Raw genomic sequence first — 25,157 nt, forward strand, 5'->3', positions numbered from 1 at the left:
TATTTTAATAAACTAAAATATTATTTATTTCTGTGATCAAAGCTGTATTTTCAGTATCATTACTCCAGTCTTCAGTCATTTCTGATTATTAACAATGTTGAAAACTAAATATTATATTATGAAAACTTAATATTTTTTGGGACCTGTGATACTTTTTTCAGGATTCTTTGATAAATAAAAAGTTTAAAAGTCCAAAATATTAATTTTGTGTTAAAATATACACTACTATTCAAATGTTTGGGGTCAGTATTTTTTTTTTCGTACTTTTTTAAAAATACATTTATACTTTTATTCAGCAAGGATGTGTTAAATGGATAAAAAGTTATATTAAAGACTTGTATTGTTAGAAAATATTTATATTTTGAATAAATGCTGTTCTTTTTAACTTTTTATTCATCAAAGAATTAAAGAAAAAGTATCACAGGTTCCAAAAAATATTAAGCAGTACAACAGTTTCAACATTGATAATAAATTCATCATATTAGAATGATTTCTGAAGGATCATGTGACACTGAAGACTGGAGTAATGATGCTGAAAATTCAGCTTTGATCACAAAAATAAATTATATTTTAAACTATATTAAAATAGGAAACCAATTTTAGAAATGGCAATAATATTTCACAATATTACAGTTTTTTTCTGTATTTTTGATTAAATAAATACAGCCTTAATGAGCAAAAGAGTCTCCAATAAAAAAACTGTAAAAAATCTTACTGATCCCAAGCTTTTGAATGACAGTGTAAATCTGGATCAGATTTAGAATGATCAACAAAACATAGATGAAGTAGACCACTTCCATCACTTCCTATGGTCCTAATGGCGGGAAAAGAGTTAGCTATGAACTATGTTTACAATAAAACACAAGTGCACCCGCAGCTGTGAATCAGCTTTACTTGCTGTGGAAATATACATTGTGTCTGGTTCCCTGAATTCAATGTGGGTCACCTTCAGCCGTGGCTGGAATACTGCAGCCGTACACCTAATTGAGTCTGGAGACGTTCGGCTGGAGTCATTCCCGGCCAGAAACATTTCTTTCTGGCGTCTTGAAGCTCGTATCTCCTGTGGTGAACGTTTAGTGGCTACTGCTCTGGATTCAAGCGTCACGTTCCATTGTTCACAGATCAGACCAGAACTACTGACGCGCAAACTTAAACTGTTACACCAGAACTTGTGAGAAACTGCTCTCAGATCACCATTTAAAGGAATCATAAAGTCTCTTTATACAGCTGAACATTGAAGCTTCTCACTGGCCTCAGATCAGAAGGTTCAGTGGCATCGAGGTGGAGTCAAACCCGGTGAACTCAAGAGAGTCGTTAGGAAGCTTTAACTAATGTCCCTTTGCAAATTAGTCTGGTTTCCTTTGATCAGTGACGGAAACTAGATACAATCCAAACTGTTGTCTGGAGCAGCACTCATTAATGTGTATGAGCAGATCAGCCGCTGCAGGTCAATGTAACGTGTGTCTGATGTTTAGGTAGAGAATTCTTTGTGGGATTATCCAAGAGGACAAACCAGAGAGGAGCGGAGATCCTGGCCGACGCATTTAAGGTGAGTCTGATCCGCCTGTCTGTCTATATCTCTCTAGCCGTCTGTCGATGTATACATCTGTCTATATATCTGTCTATCCATCCATCTGTCTATGCAGTATCTCATAGAAGTGAGTATACCCCTCACATTTTTGTAAATATTTTATTATATCTTTTCATGTGACAACACTGAAGAAATGACACCTTGCTACAATGTAAAGTAGTGAGTGTACAGCTTGTAAATTTGCTGTCCCCTCAAAATAACTCAACACACAGCCATTAATGTCTAAACCGCTGGCCACAAAAGTGAGTACAGCCCTAAGTAAAAATGTCCAAATTGGGCCCAAAGTGTCAATATTTTGTGTGGCCACCATTATTTTCCAGCACTGCCTTAACCCTCTTGGGCATGGAGTTCACCAGAGCTTCACAGGTTGCCCTGGAGTCCTCTTCCACTCCTCCATGACGACATCACGGAGCTGGTGGATGTTAGAGGCCTTGCACTCCTCCACCTTCCGTTTGAGGATGCCCCACAGATGCTCAATAGGGTTTAGGTCTGGAGACATGCTTGGCCAGTCCATCACCTTTACCCTCAGCTTCTTTAGCAAGGCAGTGGTCGTCTTGGAGGTGTGTTTGGGGTCGTTATCATGTTGGAATACTGCCCTGCGGCCCAGTCTCTGCTTCAGTATGTCACAGTACATGTTGGCATTCATGGTTCCCTCAATGAACTGTAGCTCCCCAGTGCCGGCAGCACTCATGCAGCCCCAGACCATGACACTCCCACCACCATGCTTGACTGTAGGCAAGAAACACTTGTCTTTGTACTCCTCATCTGGTTGCCGCCACACACGCTTGACACCATCGGAACCAAATAAGTTTATCTTGGTCTCATCAGACCACAGGACATGGTTCCAGTAATTCATGTCCTTATTCTGCTTGTCTTCAGCAAACTGTTTGCGGGCTTTCTTGTGCATCGTCTTTAGAAGAGGCTTCCTTCTGGGACGACAGCCATGCAGACCAATTTGATGCAGTGTGTGGCGTATGGTCTGAGCACTGACAGGCTTTTAATCTTGTCATTTTACATTGACACCACTATTTTCCTATTTTGATATTGTGCAGTTGCTTTGACACAATTTGCATTGTTAAAAGCGCTATATGAATAAAGGTGCCTTGACTTGACTATAAGCAACTCCTGACGGAGCCGGGTCTACTGATGGAGCTGGGTAACTGGTTGGCGATTGAGATCTTTGTTGTGGATCGACCCCCTGATGGAGACTTACACACTCATCACACTGTTCATGTGTGTGCAGGTTAAACTGAGGGTTAAATTGCCAATTGTTGGTTGTTCCTCGCTGTGATGAAACCGCACGTGAGACTCAACTAAACAGACGAGGTCAGAACGTGAAGAGCTCATGTAGTCTGTCAGAAAGGAGGCGAGCCGTATGTTCATCTGTGAGATCTGCCGGCTGTTTCAATCACATTTCATCCCAAAAATGAAAGGAAAAAATGGTTTTCTGGGAAAACCCCCTCATTAGAGTTTATGGGAAACTTCGTGGCAGCTTTTCCTTTCTCCTATATCGCTCTCTCTCTCTCTCTCTCTCTCTCTCTCTCACACCAGGTTTCTTTGGTCTGTTGATCATTTTTCATGTTTTTTCCCTGCGAGTTTGTCATATTTCTCCTGGTGTCTGGGACGAGAGCCAGAACATTCTTAGGAAAATGTTGGTGCCCGGTGCGCTCCACACAATGAGCGTTGTGTTCTCCGACCGTCAGACGGACAGAAAACAGCCTGATGGCTGGAATATGACACTCAGGAGAGGAGATGTTATGTTTTGTCTGTCTCAGATGATCCGTTTGTATCTGCTTGTGTTTTGCAGATTTGTACATATTTCTGATCATGATGTTGCAAACTATCAACAGCACACGTGTTAATTTAGTATCATTCATATACTGTTACATTTTTTGTACATTTTTATTTTTTTTTTTAGTAATTTTGTTGTGCATTTTTGTCGTTATTATTAATATGTCTGGAATATTTTTTATTAGTTTTAGTTAATTTAGTATTAGTTATTTTAGTACTTAAAGTTAAACTAAATGATATGAGAAATTCTGCTGAAACCTAATAAAGTTGTCTTTTTATATTTTATTTTATTTAGTTGCTGAAATTTATTTCAAATGACTAAAAATTATTATTTTTTTTAAGTTAACAATAATGATCATCCCAACCTTAAAATTAAAAAGGCAGCTTTATATTTTCATGTATAAAGAAAGACACAGTTTATACAGTTGAAAAGTAATATATGTTCAGAATATTATTTTTCTTCACTATAGTACTGTACTGTTAGATGTATTTATTTAAATATTTGTCATTATTTATTCATTCATTTATTTATTGCAGTGTTATTTTAATATTGATATATAGTTTCATTTTAAGTTTAGTTAAGGCTTTAGAAATTCAGTTTTTTGTGTCTACATAGTTTTTATTATCTTTATCTTAGGTTTGCTTATTTTAGTACATCGCGTTGGAGTAAATTAAAATGAGAAATGTTGGGAAATAAAATAAGATTTATTTTTTACTTCAGCTAACATTTATTTTATTTCAAGTAGTGAAAATGTTTATGTATTTAAGGTTTTTAATGAAAATGATTTATTCACTTCAGTCTTATTTTTTGAGGAATTCTTACTATAAACTTTTTTTCTATAAACTTTTCTACAGACCCATTTGAAAACCTGAACCAAGCACACACACACACACACACATACATTCATTCTGCTGTCTTAATGGACGTGTATTAACTATATGCATTGTGAGGTGAGTGTGAACGTTTGTGTTTGCTGGTGTTTAGGACTTCACTACACAGTTTGAAAGGATTTCTGGGTGGTTTTGTGTTGCTATGCTGTTTCTAGGGTGTTCTGTTCTGGGGTGTGATTCCCAAAAGCATCGTTAGCCAGCTATAGTCACAACTTCTGTCATTACCAACATAGTGTTTCCCAAAAGTATAGTTCAAACGAACATTCACAAACAGCATCGCAAACGTACATACTTTCTTGTAAGACATTTGGACTTCAATAAATATGCAGCTAACATGCATTCTATCTAAATACATATGCATTTTAATCTATATATTTTAACTATATATATATATACATATAGATACAGTTGAAGTCAAAACTTTACATACACCTTTCAGAAACTGCTAAATGTTAATTATTTTACCAAAATAAGAGGGATCATACAAAATGCATGTTATTTATTTAGTACTGACCTGAATAAGATATTTCACATAAAAGATGTTGACATATAGTCCACAAGAGAAAATAATAGTTGAATTTATAAAAATGACCCCGTTCAAAAGTTTACATCCCCTTGATTCTTAATGCTGTTACCTGAACGATCCACAGCTGTGTGTTTGTTTGTTTAGTGATAGTTGTTCATGAGTCCCTTGTTTGTCCTGAACAGTTAAACTGTCTGCTGTTCTTCAGAAAAATCCTTCAGCTCCCACAGATTCTTTGGTTTTCCAGCATTTTTGTGTATTTGAACCCTTTCCAACAATGACTGTATGATTTAGCAACTTTATCTGTATCTGATTTAGAACGAGCAGAAATCTGTGAGAAATATAACGACCCAAAGACAAACGAACTGATCAAAATGAGCTGCTCAAGGAGCAATAGCCATGTGGGCAGCGCTGTGTCATACGCCAGGATTGCACAAGGTGATTGGATCACAGCTCCAGGCTTATTTGTTCATTAATGACGTCATCAGCGACTAGTCGACTTCGACTCGACTTTCATCAGATAAAAGTCGACAGAAGTCGTTCAACCCCTAGTATGTACAAGTCATTAGTGTTTGGAGATGAGTTTTTGGCTCAAGGTCTGCATATAAAGTCACACCAGAGGTGTTCAGCTGGGATCAGGACTTTCTGGAGACCAGTCAAGTTCTTCTACACTGACTCAATCAATCATGTCTTTCTGAACCGTGTCTTATACACAGAGACACTGTCATGTTAGAATAGAAAAGGGTTCTGTCCAAACTGTTGCTATAAAATTAGAAGCACACAATTCCCTAGAATATCATTATATGCTTAAACATTAAGATTTATACTCATAGAAATTACTAAAGTACTCAAACATGTTCATTAGAAGGGGGTGCCAATACTTTTGGCAATATAGTGTATACGTGTGTGTGTGTGTGTGTGTATGTATATATATATATCAGCATAAATTTTATGTATTATAGTAGTTGGGATTTCTTACACTTTTTGTAAAAATTTTACTATTTAAATATTTATATAAAGTACTATAATAAATGTTATATATTATGGAAACAATTTTATAAATAAAACAATAAAATAAAAAAATCTGATCAGAAAATAAAAAAAATAAATGAAAAAATAATTAAATGATCTAGAATACTATAGAATCATACAAAATATAATATGAAGTATAAAACAATTTTATAGAATAACATACAAAATATGTAAAATAATATATAAAAAAATTAAAAACAAGGCATGAGGGACAAAAAGAATAAAAAAAAATAATTTGTAATTCTAAAAATAAATCAATTATATACAAAAAATACACATAAATATTAGATATATAATGTAAAAGAATCACACAACAAAAGGTAAAGTAAAAACAAAAAGAAATAAATTACATTTATAATTTAAAATGCACATAAAGTGAACAATAAAGTCAAATAAAGTGAACCCCGGAGTATAATGTAAAAGGAACCTGAGATGAATCAAACATCAAATAAAGCAAAATGACAGGGAACAAAAAACAGTAAATTAGTCATCACACTCACACACTCTCTCACACACACACTCTCACACACACACACACACACACACTCTCACACACACTCACACACAGCAGCTGAATGTTGTCCAGTCCTCTCCTCCTTTTCAAGATTAGAAGAGAAACTTATTTACTTGAAATTATTTTAAAGATGAATGTTTCCTCTGAAGAGATTAAATATGATTCACGGCTTGTTTTACCGGCACTGCTGTGAATGTTTCACATCCGGAGAGTTACTGTTCATGTGTATTAATTACTCGTCATAAACTACAGTAAATCCTGTAGTGAACTGAATGTGATGGGATTTATCACGGCACCTGTGCGTTTGTGTGATTCTGTCGGGTCACACACACACACGTTTGTTTTTGTGAAAAGTGGGTTCATCCCATAGGCGTAATGGTTTTTATACTGTACAAACTGTAGGTGCTATTGCCCTACACCAACCCTACACCTAAAAAAACTCACGCTGTATGATTTATAAGCATTTTGAAAAGTGGGGACACGGGGCAATGTCCTCATAAATCACCTTCTCCTTGTAATACTGGTTATACCCGTGCCATTTATACACATTTATGTCCTCATTTGTCACACACACACTCTCTCTCTCTCTCTCTCTCTCTCTCTCTCTCTCTCTCTCTCTCTCTCTCTCTCTCTCTCTCTCTCTCTCTCTCTCTCTCTCTCTCTCTCTCTCTCTCTCTCTCTCTCTCTCTCTCTCTCAAATCAAGTGTGCTTTACTGGTATGACAAAAACTATACATTAGTATTGCCAAAGTAATTGCAGCTGGGCTGCTTACAAGTACTGCATATATGTATTAACAGAAAGAAAGAAAAATAATAATAGTAATAATAATATATAAAAAGTATTAAGCATGTAGTGCAAAATTAATTACTAATGTAAGTATATAAACTAGAGAAAAAAAAAAGATAAGGGATTAGACAGATTTACAGAAGCAAAATGTACATCTAAGTAATATAATAGAGTAATATGGTTTAATATAATCTAAATGTGCTGGAAACATCAGATCAGGGCAGATTGACTGTTTTCTCTCTCTCTCTCTCTCTCTCTCATACACACACACACACACACACACACACTCTCACACACTCTCACACACACACACACACACACACATACACTCTCACACACACTCTCTCTCTCATGGGTGGTCCTGTTTACCTGCACAGGTGAGCAATGAGCTCATTACACACTTCACAGTCTCGCTCATAAGCCAGCTGACACTGAGAGCTGTAGTATCCCATAATCCCCCTCTCAGCGCAGGTCTGGTGTCTTCTTATGTGAAACTGAACTTCATGTGTGGATTTTGTCTTAAAGAGACAGTTCACCTGAAAATGAAGATTCTGTCGTCATTTACTTACCTTCATGTCAAGCTGTTTTGAAAAATTACATAAAAATGCTATATGTTTTAATTATATAGAACTTATCAATATTCTTTTATTATTATTATTATTATTTAGTCATTTAGCAGACGCTGTTATCCAAAGCGACTTACAAATGAGGACAACAGAAGCAATCAATTGTAGTATTAAAACAACTAAAAACAGATCCAAAACTAAAAGCTAAAACGTTTTAAATACTATATATACACATAAAAAAAAAATAAAGAAATTTAATAAAAATGACAAATGCATACAACAAAATTTCAAAACTTAACTTTAAATGAAAAACAAAAAATAAAGCTAAAAACAATTCAAAATATTAAAGAACAAAATGTATGAGTATAATAATGATTCTAACATAACACTAAGCCAAACACAAAAAAACATCTATATATATGTGTATGTGCAACCACACACATACATATATATACACATTTATACACATTTATATATTCAATATTCTTTCATTTCCATGGAGTTTGTTGAAGTACTAAAATAACTCAAATTCAATAAAACAAAATTCAATTAAAAACCTTTACAGACATAATAAAAAAAACTAATAAGATGACAAACATTACTCCAACTTTAGCTAAAATTAAAATAGATAAATAAAAATCAAACTATTAGTTTAAAAAATAACATTGAGCCAAACACACATGCTAAAAAAACAACAACTCACACATAGAAAGAAATGGTTATAAAAACTGAAACAAGTAGTAGGAAAGAGGAGAAATAAGAAGCGATGCTAATATAATATGTGTATGTATAAATAATATTGAATATATCTTACTTAAAAATATAAAATAAAATGTGCATGCTTCGTACGAAATATATTTATGCTTTATTCAGTAAAAAATTCTAATTATTTTAGTCAAACCATCTTGAGAAAAATGTGAGTTTGAGCTTCTTACAGTGCATTTCAGGATGGTTTTATTGGTAATAAATCAGTTTTTGTATACATTTCTGTCCAGTCTGCCATCGTGAGATGTATTTATTTATTTGTTTAAATTTATTTAAATTTGATTATATTTTTTAAATAGTATTTTTAATAGCCATATCTCTCTTTTATTTTTTTATTTTTTTTTAATTGTTAAACTTTTAGTAATGTTGTGGTTTTATTTATTGTTTGTAATATCTTTTATTTTTTAATTGACATTTTATCTCTCTCTATATAAAATTATTTTATAGTTCATTATTTAAAAAAATTATATTAAAATAAATATAGAATTCATTTGTACATTTCTGTGAAGTCTGCAATCTTGATTAAAGTTTGTGCTTATTGCAGTGCATTGTGGGATTGATGTATTTTGAGATTGTAATGAATTGCTGCTTAAAATGGACAGAAACATTTCTCATCTTCTTCTCATGTTCTGTGAAAGTAAATCATGCCGGTTTGGAACAACATGAGGCCGAGTAAATGAGAAAATGGACATTTGTCATGTTTTTTTTACCTTTAACCCTAAATCCAAACCTCCAAACTTTCCGTCCATCAACCGCAGGGGCATCATGTGTCCCGGATCGCTGCGTTTATTTATCAGAGCTGTGTGTGTGTGTGTTTCAAGCGCTTCATTTCCTCTGTCTGCGTCAGTGAGATGAAGAGGTGTGATGGATTGAGCCGTGGTGAAGCGTGGTGTGTGTTTGTTGAGTCTCCATTCCTGCGGATCTAGATGAATATTTACGGCAGTCGCATCCAGAGCGCAGCGCGGGTTTTGTTCGTCTCCGGGGGTTTTGGAGGTGTCTGAGAAGAATGTTTGGTTTTCCCGCTGTTTGTGTTGGTTTCAGATGTGTGTGTTTCTCCTGCCGCTCACCTGCGCCGCCGGCCAATCACAACGAGCGAGAGATTTTCTGGGGCTGTAACACCACGACCGGATACATTTCTCTCATTCCATCATTTATTGGTTGACACATTATTTCTGGGAAATGGAATGTTGAATGCCTTTTTTCGGAACACTGTGTGCTGGTTTCCATGGTAACGGTGGCCTTTCTCTGGAGTTTATTGTTTAGAATCTGCTGACTTGAATTTGAATTTATGTTCCGAGCTAATTTGGTGGGAAAACCACATAAACCCTATAAAGCTTGTTTTTTCATATTTCTAAGTCCTCTAAATGTGTCGCACGGAATCTACTAAACGTCCACCTTCAGCTTCTCGTGTCTTTCTGCTGTCAAATCTTCTCTGATTTTTATCAAGCAAGCGTCAGAATAACTGCAGTAATATCTCCAGATGAACACTTTCTGGACTGAAGCAGCTCAGCTTTACTTGATTCTCCATCAATCATTTTCTAGATAAATCAGTGCGTCTCAAATCTGATCATCAGGATCTTTTGAGGAGCGTTTGTTTCCAGAAGCTTTACTTTCTCTGTTCCTCAGCGGAGGAATGATCTTCACAAGAGTATTATTTTGTGTTTCAGGCTTTACGGGGTTAAATTTGGTTAAATGTATCGGTGAAAAACCCTGACAGGATTGTCATATTCACCGAAATATTCATACCTGAAATTGACTGATTTAAATTAGCTCAATTAACACTGAGTTAATTCCGGTGGAGTTTAAGGTTAACATGCTGGTAATCTAACAACATTTGAACTCAAATATGCACAAATCTTACTCTACTTTCATCCTCCAGATCTCGAAGATCTTCTGACAGGGCTTTCTTAGCTGTCCCGCGTTAAAGGGTGATGGGGCTTTTTCAGTTGCTGCCCATCCGCCTTGCACCTTCTATTACAACTTTTAAAATGAAGTTGAAAACATTTGAATTTGATCTATGTTGTATTGTTTTACTGTATCATCGGTCTTCCTTATTTTAGGTTTATCTTTGACTTTGTTCAGCACTTTGGCCAGCTTTGGCCAAATTTTATTCTTATGTTTTTAAGCTGAAATAATTATTTCAGTTAACATTTATGTTATTTCCAGCAACAGGGATGTTGTGTATGACTTTAGACATCTCTGCAGGTTTCTGTGTTGTGATTGTGAGAGTGTAGTTCAGGAAGGGCTGGAGGATCTGCTGATAGACGAGCTTTCACGCTTCACGTGTTCCTTCAGTCTTTCGTCTCTCTGATTGCGCTAAATGAGCGCAGATAGTAACTGTGAGCATAATGAAGTCATTCCTCTGAGCTGTGGAAGTGGAACAAAGCTCCTCTGGACACTGAATCCCGTCACCGCTGACCCTGCGCTGCGGCCCTCCGCTCTCTCCAGAACCCCAGACCGGCCCCAGGCTCCGGGAGAGCACGGCGCGCTGGGCCCCAGGCCCCAGGAGAGAACGGCTCATGGTGGGAACGAGGGACGGCAGTCTGGGAGGTCCGACTGCATTCAATAAACATGCAGAATTCAGGCCAACTTCAGTATTTTGGCGTTCTGTCTAAGATCTCTGTAGTTTTATAGCCATTTTTTGTTCTTTGTAAGTGAATCATTTGATTGGATTTATATACATATATTATTCTCTTATATATAATTTTATTTAGTTTTTATTTTATTCTTTATTTATTTCAGCTTTTGGTGTTTTTCTTTTTTATTATTGTATTTGTACTTTTTCTTCTATTTGTCTTTTATATTTTTATTCTAATATTCTTCTGTTTTTTGTATTATAAATTACTTTTTGTTTTTATTTGATTCTTTTTGAGTTTGGTCAGATTTTTGTTTTATTTTTCTTGTTTTTGGACTTTAGTATTATAAATTATTTTATTTTATTCTTTTGACTTTATCTTTTGTTCTGAAGTAATTTTTAGATTATATATCTAATTTTTATATATGTATTTTTATTAAATTGATTTTTATCTTTAGTCACACATTTTTTATACTATTCTATAGAATGATGTTTTAAATTTCATATTATAATATATAATATTATAGATTATTTTATTTATTTATATTTATTATTATTTTTATTCTCTTGACAGAGTTTTTTTCTTTTTTAAATGTAATTATTTTTATATTCTTTTAGTATTTAAAATTATCTTTTATTTGTTTACTTTTTTTAGCATTTTGTTTTACTATTTTTTACTTCACCTTGTGGTGTGAAATGTTTTTTTTTTATATATAATTGTTTAGTTTTGTCACTATTCAGCTTTGGTTTGCAGTATTTTGCTCTGAGTGGTTGCTAAGAGGTGTTTTGTGTTTGGACTGTGCATTTGGTGAGATCTGTTGATCAGGAGATGGACGCTCTGCTGACCGTGAACACTTATTTCAAATGTTAAACATGCCTCATTAATTTCAGAAGCTGCTGTAAAGCATCAGTCATATTCACTCTTTTCTCTTACGTGAGAATGATGTTATCGTGAGTTCTGCTTAGGAAGCTGTTTTCAGTGCATTTCATGTTTACAGATGTTTAATGCGTGTTAAATCTTTCCATAAGTGAGTGTATTTAGAGCTGTGTCCACAGGTGTTCATGGTCCGTGAGTTCAGAGTCTGTGAAACGTCAAACGCTGCAGATCCGATTCCTTCTTATCTGAGCCAATCACATTTACATTCCTGCGCGCTGATAACCGCTTCAGCTTTAACACACGACTCTCTCTCGTCTCCGTGATTGTCTGAGATGCTTGAGCTCCTTTGTTATGCGTAATCATCATTCAGTGCCGCCTTTGCTTTCCTTTGGCTTTCGTTATTTCTTTCTAGTGTTTTTGTGTGAATTCAGTAAGAACTGTTTCCGCTATAAAGTATATTATCTTAGTTTTTTGTTTATTTTGTTTTATTCTTTTGGAATTACTTCTTGCCTATTTAATTTATGCATATTTAACTCTTTCACCAGATTTTTCTCCTTTATTATTTTAATATGATTGCTTTTTATTTTATATATTTTATTTATAGTATAATAAATTATTTTTCTTTCTTTGTTATGCAATACCTTTTGCCTTCAGTTTTTGTAAGATTTTTTCTTTTTTTATGACTCTTTTTGTGCATTTTTATATTTTATTATTTTTTTATATATTATGCATGTGTGTGTGTGTGTGTGTGTATATATATATATATATATATATATATATATATATACTTTTTTGGAGCATTCAGTTTTTGGTTTGAATTTTATTTTATTTTTTTTAATTATTAAATTATTTTCTGTTTTCAGGACACAACATATATTATTTAATTGTAATTTATTAATTTACATCCTCAGCCGCTCGTGTGAACATATTGTTTATATTCTTTCTTACTATAAATTATTATATTTTTATTGTATTATTTTGGGCTATTGACCTTTTGGTTTGAATTTTTCTTCTTTTCTGATTATTTTCTATATTTTATTATAATTTTAGTTTTATTATTGATAGTATAATAAATTATTTTAGTTCTTTTTCTCTTTTTATTTTATTATTTCAGTGATTAGCTTTTGCTCTAAATTAGTTTTTATTTTATTTTATTTCATTATTGCATTGCATTGCACTGCTGGTGGGAAAATGCTTTTCCCACCCTGTTCAGGATGCCTCTTTTATTGTTTAGTTGTGCTCGAGTCATTTAGGCCCTCAGTAGCCACTCAAGAATCTGGGTGGTTTTTCTGACACGGATCTCCGTGACTCAGCAGGAGCGCTGGACGTCTCCGTGCACTCTAATCTCATCTCTGGGTACAGTAGGCCATTTATTCTTCACTGTACCCCGGACACTTTATCCGCTGAGAGCCGCTCTGCGTGGCATTAGAGGCGTTTGGCTCATGCGCAGTGGAATGGCAGGAATGCGGCCTTCGTCCCGCAGGAGTCGCTGGATAATGACCAGCGCTGATGCATGCAGGTGGAATCCAGGGACTGCCGGAGCGTGTTGGGACAAAATGAGAGACAGAGAGAGTCAATGAGAGATAGAGAGGAAAAAAAACCCATGAGTCAGAATTCCTGAGATTGAAATACCAGGATTAAATTAAAGGGATCATTGGAACAGTTGGGAATGCTGAGGAGAGTCTGGGTGGTGGCAGATGCTTTAACATTCAATTTTTAATGTTTGCACACAGAAACAGCTTTGTTTTTTGTGTTGTTTGTTTTTGAATAACAGTGGCATTCATTTAGATTATTATTGTATATATACATATATATATATATAGAGAGAGAGAGAGAGAGAGCACTTTATTTGTTTTATGTATTTTGAACAACTAGTTTTTTGGTTCAACAAATCTTAACGTGTTCTTTAAAACTAAAATGTTAGTTTTCAATTAGACTGTTCTTGTAAAAAAAAAAAAAAATCAACCAACCAATGTTTGAATCTGTTAACAGAACGAAACCGACCGACGTTTAAATCTCTAATAGAACGAAATTGACTGATGCTTAAATCTGTTAATAGAAGAAAACCAACCAAAATTTTAAACTCATAATAGTTTAATCTAATAAATTTAGTAGTTATACAAATAGCTAAACAAATCAAATCCTGTCCTGTGTCGTTAAAAACCAGTTTACTTCCATAACTGGATAAATGGATAGTGAACAGCATTGTTGACTTTGAGACCTGTGTCATGAACTATAACAATCCTTCTGTCAGCACGTCAGAGAGAGAGAGAGAGAGAGGGAAGACAAACCGTGATCACAGTGTGGCCAGGGGTTGCATTTGACCTCTGACCTCTGACCGCTTCCACAGTGTTTTCTGCTGAGATGTTGTTGTGATGGTGATGTGTGTTTGACAGATGGACAGACCGTCACTCTCACACACACACACTCACACACACACACACACACACACACACACAGACCTGTAGCAGAACATGAATTAAAGTGATAATCCACCCAATGAAAAATCATCAGTTCCTCAATCTGAAGTTGTTTCAAATCTGTATGAGTTTATTCTGTTGAACACGAAGTAAGATATTTTAAAGAATGCGAATCATTAGTGTAGAGAGTGAAAAAAACACATTCTTCAAAATATCTTCTTTTGTGTTCAGTAGAAGAAAAGAATAAGAAATTCATACAAGCTTGGTTGTAGTAAATTATCATTTTAAACTTTAGGGTGAACTTTAATTAAAAACCTTTTTGCAAAAGTTATGTATGTATTTATTTATTTTCTGTTTAGTTTTTATTATTGTTTTTCTTTATCTTATTGGCTATTCACCTTTTAGTCCAAATTATTATTATTATTATTGATTTGTTTTTATCATTTTTGATATTCCTGTTTTTTTATATTCATCTTCTGGTCTCATATATTTAACCTTTATTTAACCAGGCAAGTTAATTAACAAGTTCTTATTTTGAATAACAGCTTGGCTGTTATTACTTACACACACACACTCATTTATATAGTATATATATATATATATATATATATATATATATATACACTGAACAAAATTATAAACGGAACACGTTTTTGCCCCCATTTTTCAAGAACCTATTTCTTTCAAATATTGTTCACAAATCTGTCTAAATCTGTGTTAGTGAGCACTTCTCCTTTGCCGAGATAATCCATCCCCCTCACAGGTGTGGCATATCAAGATGCTGATTAGACAGCATGATTATTGCACAGGTGTGCCTTAGGCTGGCCACAATAAAAGGCCACTCTTATATATATATATATATATAAGGGGTGTAACGATAACGTATTCGTATTGAACCGTTCAGTACGAGGCGCTCTTGTTTGTCTGTGTGTTTGTTGAGCTGCTCTGTTTTTGCGTGTCTTCACTTATTTAAGTGAGCATAAAGGGGGGGGGGGTGTCGTTGTCATGGCGACACACCTGGATGACCTCATGCTTGGCGACAGCAGTGAGGGTAAGCAGAGTCTGTGGTGACCTCATCGCCAGATATCGCCGTGGAAACACTGATTCATCCTGTGAAAAACCAGACCCCTGAGAGCCGCTAAAGCAGCTGTAAACCTCACTGTCCGCTCCTCACTTCCTCTAAATCTTTCTCCTCATAAACCTTTTACATGTTTCCTTCAGCATGACATCACCCTCGGGCCCTGCTCATGATGTCATCCGCGGCTCCTGGCAGCGTCCGAGAATCGCTTTTTCACTACAGGCCAACATTCGCCTCCTGGACCAGATTAACAGGAGCGCTTTTACTTTTACGAGGGTAGAGTTCAGTTTGATTTCTGACACCACCGTGATGTTGCAATAGTCACTTTTTTTGGCCTGTTAAATGTAAATGCTCAGGGAAGCGACTCGTGTTATCATTGGGATGTGACAGAAAGTGGTGTGTACTGTGTTCATTTCCATCAGCTTGATATGTGGACTGATTGTGACCGTGATTGGCTGGCGTTATCAGACTAACGGGCTAATCAGCCAATCATAGCACACTGGAGGCATGGCCGAACCTCACAAGTGTTTTTATTGATCCCTCAGAAACGTTGTGCTCTTCAACTGTTTCACATGGAAAAATAAGTGCTTTAAACACGGTTTAAATATTTTCATATTGTCATACATCTATGTTTTATTTAATTATATTCCTTTCCGAATTGTTTTATGATGCACATCTTTGGAAAATGTATGCTTTTTTTATGTGATACTAAGAAAAAATTACCAAGAAAATGATCAGAACAAACAAAAACAGGGAGATATTTGGCCCTCACATTGTAAATATCTAGAAAAAAAATTACTTTCGATGCCATTTTTCCATTCAAATTCTTGTTAATTGTTTATATATATATATATATATATATATACATTGAAAATGATGGACTTTGGGGCGAGTTGGAAAATAAACTGGACAGATCTCTTGTACTTTGGTTTGAGTTGCAGAAGGCATGGGATAACATTAGTGTTGAAGTTCTCAGGTAATATATTGACACTATGCCAGAGAGATGTGCTGCTGTGATTGCTGCAAAAAATTGCACCAAATATTAAAGTGGATAAAAACAGTACGACTCACTTCATGTGATATTTGTTGTGCTCTGAGCAACCATCTGCATGTTTCATGAACATTGTGAAATGAAATAAATATTTAAATTTCAATTAGGTCAATATTTTCAGATCTGTCTGGTGTTCTAATAATTTTGGCCACCACTGTACATGTATGTGTATATATATATATATGTGTGTAGGAAAAACTTTTTGTCTGATCTCATGTAACATTGATTTATTGTCTTTTTCCTTTTTCATCTCCTGTTGAAAACCGTCAATAAAAAGAGATCAATTTAATTAAAAGCCTTTTGTAATTGTTAAAGAGAGACTGTTATATTCATAACAGTAATTTTTGTTTGTCCTTTTTTTTTTTTTTTTTTAACAAAACTCTTGCATTTAGGGCTTAAGTGACATACGGCTTTGCTATGCATTTACTGGGGTATTTTGTGTGGTTTATATGCAGTGTATTTTGTAAGTTTCTGCTAAATGAATAAATGTAAATGTTTTTCTGTTCCAGACGGAGGCCATGAAAGCTGCGTTGATGGAGCTTGGCCTCAATATAGTGGAGATGACGGATGAATCGGCCACGCTGGACGGAGGAGACGTCCTGTTCACAGGTCCCACATTTAGCTTATAATAACACCCTATGTGGCAGCATCAGCCAATCAAATACATGTGTGTACGGACAAACAGCCAATCACAGATGATCATCTAGCAGAACATGTATGATGATTATTTCTGTCTTTTTTACTCTTTCCCTGCCAGCATTTTTTAATAAAAAGTTGTCAGTCAGCTTTTTGATAATTTTCACAAATTTTCCATGGCCCTCAGACTATTTTGTTGTATGAATATCTGAACATGCAATATGTTAAAAGAAAGATCAGAGCGTCTGCTATTAAACAAAAGATCCTGTTTTATTATGGCTTCATTCATTCTTTTTTAATAACATTTGAATGTGGGCAGGTTTCATAAAAAAGCAACATTTTGATCAAAAAGCTGAGAAAATAACATTTTTGTCAAAGACTACACTGCCGTTCATAAGTTTGGGATCAGTAAGGATTTTTATGTTTTTTTTTAAGTTTCTTATGCTCATCAAGGCTGTATTTATTTGATCAAAACTACAGGAAAAAAATATTTTTGTGAAATATTATTGCAGTTTAAAATAAGTGTTCTATTTTAATAAACTAAAATATTATTTATTTCTGTGATCAAAGCTGTATTTCCAGTATCATTACTCCAGTCTTCAGTCATTTCTGATTATTAACAATGTTGAAAACTAAATATTATATTATGAAAACTTCATATTTTTTGGGACCTGTGATACTTTTTTCAGGATTCTTTGATAAGTAAAAATTACACAAAAATAAAATTTTGTGTTAAAATATACACTACTATTCAAATGTTTGGGGTCAGTATTTTTTTTTTGTACTTTTTTTAAAATAAATTTCTACTTTTATTCAGCAAGGATGTGTTAAATGGATAAAAAGTTATATTAAAGACTTGTATTGGTAGAAAATATTTCTATTTTGAATAAATGCTGTTCTTTTGAACTTTTTATTCATCAAAGAATTAAAGAAAAAGTATCACAGGTTCCAAAAAATATTAAGCAGTACAGCAGTTTCAACATTGATAATACATTCATCATATTAGAATGATTTCTGAAGGATCATGTGACACTGAAGACTGGAGTAATGATGCTGAAAATACAGCTTTGATCACAAAAATAAATTATATTTTAAAGTATATTAAAATAGGAAACCAATATTAGAAATGGCAATAATATTTCACAATATTACAGTTTTTTTCTGTATTTTTGATTAAATAAATACAGCCTTAATGAGCAAAAGAGACTCCATTAAAAAAAATTAAAAAAATCTTACTGATCCCAAGCTTTTGAATGACAGTGTAAATCTGGATCAGATTTAGAATGATCAACAAAACATAGATGAAGTAGACCACTTCCATCACTTCCTATGGTCCTAATGGCGGGAAAAGAGTTAACTATGAACTATGTTTACAATAAAACACAAGTGCACCCGCAGCTGTGAATCAGCTTTACTTGCTGTGGAAATATACATTGTGTCTGGTTCCCTGAATTCAATGTGGGTCACCTTCAGCCGTGGCTGGAATACTGCAGCCGTACACCTAATTGAGTCTGGAGACGTTCGGCTGGAGTCATTCCCGGCCAGAAACATTTCTTTCTGGCGTCTTGAAGCTCGTATCTCCTGTGGTGAACGTTTAGTGGCTACTGCTCTGGATTCAAGCGTCACGTTCCACTGTTCACAGATCAGACCAGAACTACTGACGCGCAAACTTAAACTGTTACACCAGAACTTGTGAGAAACTGATCTCAGATCACCATTTAAAGGAATCATAAAGTCTCTTTATACAGCTGAACATTGAAGCTTCTCACTGGCCTCAGATCAGAAGGTTCAGTGGCATCGAGGTGGAGTCAAACCCAGTGAACTCAAGAGAGTCGTTAGGAAGCTTTAACTAATGTCCCTTTGCAAATTAGTCTGGTTTCCTTTGATCAGTGACGGAAACTAGATCCAATCCAAACTGTTGTCTGGAGCAGCACTCATTAATGTGTATGAGCAGATCAGCCGCTGCAGGTCAATGTAACGTGTGTCTGATGTTTAGGTAGAGAATTCTTTGTGGGATTATCCAAGAGGACCAACCAGAGAGGAGCGGAGATCCTGGCCGACGCATTTAAGGTGAGTCTGATCCGTCTGTCTGTCTATATATATCTCTATATGCCTGTCTGTCTATATATCTCTCTAGCCATCTGTCTATCCGTCTGTCTGTCTATATATCTGTCTGTCTGTCTATATATCTGTCTATATGCCTGTCTGTCTATATATCTCTCTATATGCCTGTCTGTCTATATATCTCTCTAGCCGTCTGTCGGTGTATACATCAGTCTATCTGTCTATATATCTGTCTATCCATCTGTCTATATATCTGTCTATCCGTCTGTCTGTCTATATATCTGTCTATCCGTCTGTCTGTCTATATATCTGTCTATCCATCCATCTGTCTATGCAGTATTTCATAGAAGTGAGTACACCCCTCACATTTTTGTAAATATTTTATTATATCTTTTCATGTGACACTGAAGAAATGACACTTTGCTACAATGTAAAGTAGTGAGTGTACAGCTTGTAAATTTGCTGTCCCCTCAAAATAACTCAACACACAGCCATTAATGTCTAAACCGCTGACCACAAAAGTGAGTACACACCTAAGTAAAAATGCCCAAAGTGTCAATATTTTGTGTGGCCACCATTATTTTCCAGCATTGCCTTAACCCTCTTGGGCATGGAGTTCACCAGAGCTTCACAGGTTGCCCTGGAGTCCTCTTCCACTCCTCCATGATGACATCACGGAGCTGCTGGATGTTAGAGACCTTGCACTCCTCCACCTTCCGTTTGAGGATGACCCACAGATGCTCAATAGGGTTTAGGTCTGGAGACATGCTTGGCCAGTCCGTCACCTTTACCCTCAGCTTCTTTAGCAAGGCACTGGTCATCTTGGAGGTGTGTTTGGGGTCGTTATCATTTTGGATTACTGCCCTGTGGCCCAGTCTCTGTTTCAGTATGTCACAGCACTAGGGATGGGCGATATGGCCTAAAAAATTTATCACGATAATTTCAGGTATTTATTGCGATAACGATACAAATGACGATATATATATATATTTATATATATAGATATATATATAGATTAAGTTTTAAAGATTGTTTATTTCATATAGTAGTATTAATGCAATTAACTTGAAACTTTCTGTACACAGCCAATTTATGGCCATGCTAATTATGATCAACAGCTCATCTCCATTAATTGCTCTTATCAACCATAATAATGCGTTACGGACGCTTCATATTAAATCATATGCATAGGCTACTGGCACACGTTTACCATGTTGCTGATGACTGAAAGCCTGTGTATGGCTATACTGCTGTGATCTGTTTCAGGCTTTCCATATCATAACATTTTAGAAATTAATTCATTGTAATATCTCAGAAATGGCATATTTAACGAGAACATCGCGGAGATTTAGACTGCTTTGCTGTTTGGGTCAGAAATGCACAGGCGGACTGAAGGAAAAATCGCCAAAACTATTTTAAATGTCATATAATGTTCATTGTTAATATTATTATCTTATCTAAACTTTTTATGTGTTTCAAACAAACTTATGTCGTGTTCACGCGCATGCTGTGTGAGACGCTCAAGAGATGTGGGCTACATCATTCTTATTTGTCTACATTTTTTTTTCTTCATTACAAATCTTGTTTGGTTTTATTTTGTATCATTGCATATTAAAAATAATTCACTATGTTATGCAGATGCAAAACGCTAGACTGCGAATAAGATTAGCTACAGTTTCACATTTTATAAATATTTGAACAATATATTCAGCATATTTAACAACCTGTTTTGTATCTTTATTTAATGCATAAGCGATTTATTAAAACAAGTTTATGAGGCTATGCTCTAGAGTCGAAACTATTATTCATATGCAAGTGTTTGTGCGGAAAAGAATGCGCATGCATGACAGTGAGGTGCTCGCGCGGATCACTTGCATTTTTTCCTGATAATGAAACAACTTAAAATAATAATAATTAAAAAAAGAAAACTTAAAATTGGGGCTCGTCACATACATGAGAAATATTTCTCAGGGCTCTACGCTTACTTTCCTTTTTAGGAGCGCTTGTGCTTCTAATTTAAAATATTTAGGAGCACGGTCAAAAATTTAGCAGCACCTTCAAATCAATAATCAACAATTCTGATCAAAAATGAACCTTCCCATTACGAGGTGATATTTGACTCCTTAAAGTGATTTACAGGGAATTTTGTTTTTACCTTTGTAATGGCATTTTTCTAACTTTATTAAAAGTTTGGCATGTTTTATGTCAAATTCAAATTGGACGTGTTTCCACTCTTTATAACCACCATTTTTCTGTACACTTTGCATATTATGGTAGTTTGCTCCTCATCTGATTTTCTGTAACCAAACCAGTTGCAAATTGTGGAGGTAGCTCCTCGCGTAACAACAAGCTCCTCCTCATGGTGTGTTCACACCAGACGCGAATGAAGCGTTAAGCGCGAGTGATTTACATGTTAAGTCAATGCAAAGACGCGAATAGACATCTTGCCGCGCAATTCACGCGAATGACGCAGCGCGAATTGAGCGTTTAGAGCGAAATTCTATACATATGCTCTCTGTGACAGTCATACATGTGCGCCTGGCAGAAGCCCCGCCCATGACGCGAATTCGCGTCTGTTGTGCAGTGAATTTCACGCGCGAATGAAGCGAGTAAACCCAAAATGTTCACGCGTCCAACTACGCGCGAATAGCGCGATTTATTCGCGCAAGTCGCGTCCGGTGTGAACGCACTGTCAGCCTCACGTCCGCCTTCTGCCATGCTTGTTTTCACTCCGCACGTGAACAGTGAATCGGGCGCGCACAAAACTACATCATCAACTAGACTTATCGTTATTATCGTGAGGAGACAAATTTTTATCGTGAGGAGAATTTTCAACGGTATATCGCAAACGATAAGATATCGCCCATCCCTACACAGCACATGTTGGCATTCATGGTTCCCTCAATGAACTGTAGCTCCCTAGTGCCGGCAGCACTAATGCAGCCCCAGACCATGACACTCCCACCACCATGCTTGACTGTAGGCAAGACACACTTGTCTTTGTACTCCTCACCTGGTTGCCGCCACACACGCTTGACACCATCGGAACCAAATAAGTTTATCTTGGTCTCATCAGACCACAGGACATGGTTTCAGAAATCCATGTCCTTAGTCTGCTTGTCTTCAGCAAACTGTTTGCGGGCTTTCTTGTGCATCATCTTTAGAAGAGGCTTCCTTCTGGGACGACAGCCATGCAGACCAATTTGATGCAGTGTGTGGCGTATGGTCTGAGCACTGACAGGCTGACCCCCCACCCCTTCAACCTCTGCAGCAATGCTGGTAGCACTCATACGTCTTATTTCCCAAACACGACCTCTGGATATGATGCTGAGCACGTGCACTCAACTTCTTTGATTGACCATGGCGAGACCTGTTCTGAGTGGAACCTTCTGAGTGCAGCTCAGTTTCAGGGTCTTGGCAATATTCTTATAGCCTACCCCAGGGGTGTCCAAACTACGGCCCGTGGGCCATCTGCGGCCCGCTATCACTACTGTGGCGGCCCACGAGGGATTTAAAAAAAATGATACGAATCTTCAAAGGTGGGCAAACTACGGGCGTTTTCATCCAGCCTATGAGGCAGTTGTTCCAAAATAGGTAATTTGGTGCAATATCAGTAATAAAGAAATGGTGGTGGTTGAGGAGAGACCCCCCCACATGATTGTAAAGCGCTTTGGTTGTACAGCAATACACAAAGCGCTATATAAATGCATCATTCATTCATTCATATCCAATAGATGGTGCTGTAGCCTGTAGAGCAGTATATAACCCCTGATTTACACAGTACAAAATAAAAAGTCAAATTAGCTATATACACTACAAAACTGGCACAATTGTAAATAAGTTACTTGTTTTAAAAATGTGAGTGTTCATTTGTTTTGAAAAATGCCTTGCATTGGAACTGTTTTAAAAATGCTTAAAATGCTCTGCAGACTTTCCAGTTTCAGAACAAATGCCAGCGTTATCCCCGTTATCTTCCTGCTCACGGATGCTGTAATTTTGTGGGGAAAACATGGAAATAATTTGTCATTTAATCTTGCAAATATATGCTTTCTTCTGTTTTCCACACACATTTTTATGAAAATGGATATAGTACTGTTTTTCTGGACTATAAATTGTGGGGGGTTTTCATCTGAAACGTGCTGCAATTTCCAAGGCGACTTATATAAAGTAATCAAGGTCAAGCGCAAAGTAGTGTTGTTTTTGGCAGCCTGTTTTAATTTTAGTTTTAGTCTAGTCTTTGTGTGAAGCTGTCATTTTAGTTTTTATTAGTTTTAGTCACGTTCATACTGTTTTTAGTCTAGTCTAGTTTTAGTCGACAAAAACTGATGACATTTAGTCTAGTTTTCGTCAATGAAAATTGTATTTTAGTCTCTTTTTAGTAATACAATTCTATTTAACCCAGTCAATATAGTATAAGTACCTAGTAGTATAGACTAAACCAAAATTTTATTTTAGCCAAACCCATTTGAAACAAGGTTATCTTATTATATTATTGTTACCTTATAGACTTAAGAATACATCCATGCCAGACACGGAAGACGCTCGGACACGGAAGATTTGAATTTACAACATTTATTTTACCAACCAAACATGTTAGAAGTACACACACATCTCCCAAAGACGAACCCCGGCTGGCCGGCCATCGGTCCCTTTCTTTATACGTTATAACATTTTGTTTCATCTCGTTTTGGTCAACGAAAATGAAGAGACATTTTAGCATAGTTTTTATTTTGTAAACCACATTTAGTCTCGTTTTTACTCGTCAACAATATTGCATTATACATTTAATTATCGTCATCGTCACATGACCAGCATTTACGTTGCGTCTCGTCTCGTTTTCGTCACGTGATAAAGGTTCGTTGACAACGATATTTAGTCATAATTTTCGTTGACGAAAGCAACACATTAGGATTGGTGATGAATGAGAAAAGGCAAGTGAGTTTGTATTGTGCATTTTCCAACAACCACGCCGCTAGTTTCAGTTTTGCATTAAATATTTAAGGCTGGGCATTTATAATATATGATTATGTTTGTTTTTTACTTATATTTTCATTCTTTTTTCTATTCTGAACACTGCTAAATTTACATGATTTTTTGTGGAGGGTGGGGAATATAAAAACATGTTTCTAATGTTTGTAAACATTTAGTTTATTTTACATTATTTCTGAATTAAAATGTGTCTCATACATCGACTTGTACACCAATGCAACTTATCTGTGTGTCATAAAGTGCTCATAAAAATAGGTAGAGATGGTACAAGAAAAGAACTGGCATGTATGTACAAGTATACATACAGTACAGTAGTAAGTGAGTGTCAATTTAGAATAAAAAAAATCTAAATAAAATCAAAGCTTAATTTGTCATAAACATATTGGAACTTAATGTGGAAAACTTGATGTGGCCCTTGAGTCAAAAGGTTTGGCCACCCCTGGCCTACGCCATCTTTATGTAGAGCAACAATTCTTTTTTTCAGATCCTCAGAGAGTTTTTTGCCATGAGGTGCCATGTTGAACTTCCAGTGACCAGTATGAGAGAGTGAGAGCGATAACACCAAATTTAACACACCTGCTCCCCATTCACACCTGAGACCATGTAACACTAACGAGTCACATGACACCGGGGAGAGAAAATGGCTAATTGGGCCCAATTTGGACATTTTCACTTAGGTGTGTACTCACTTTTGTGGCCAGCAGTTTAGACATTAATGGCTGTGTGTTGAGTTATTTTGAGGGGACAGTAAATTTACACTGTTATACAAGCTGTACACTCACTACTTTACATTTTAGCAAAGTGTCATTTCTTCAGTGTTGTCACATGAAAAGATATAATACAATATTTACAAAAATGTGAGGGGTGTACTCACTTCTGTGAGATACTGTATATCTGTCTATCCATCTGTCTGTCTATATATCCATCTGTCTATATATCTGTCTATCCATCTGTCTGTCTATATATCTGTCTATCCGTCTGTCTGCCTATATATCTGTCTATCCGTCT

The 25,157-nt window shown here is 35.7% G+C and overlaps 1 protein-coding gene across 1 annotated transcript in view; it reads left to right on the top strand.

The window, feature by feature from the left end:
• Nucleotides 1-25,157, top strand: part of LOC306861021 (N(G),N(G)-dimethylarginine dimethylaminohydrolase 1-like) — an 83,413-nt gene that overhangs the window by 44,184 nt on the left and 14,072 nt on the right. The window contains exons 2-3 of the mRNA XM_079403078.1: nt 16,970-17,069; nt 19,093-19,166. Of these exons, the coding sequence (XP_079259204.1) occupies nt 16,970-17,069; nt 19,093-19,166 (174 nt within the window). The remainder of the gene's footprint in view (nt 1-16,969; nt 17,070-19,092; nt 19,167-25,157) is intronic.

Source organism: Barbus barbus (genome assembly GCF_936440315.1).
Source record: "Barbus barbus genome assembly, chromosome: 41".
NCBI classification, from domain to species: domain Eukaryota; kingdom Metazoa; phylum Chordata; class Actinopteri; order Cypriniformes; family Cyprinidae; genus Barbus; species Barbus barbus.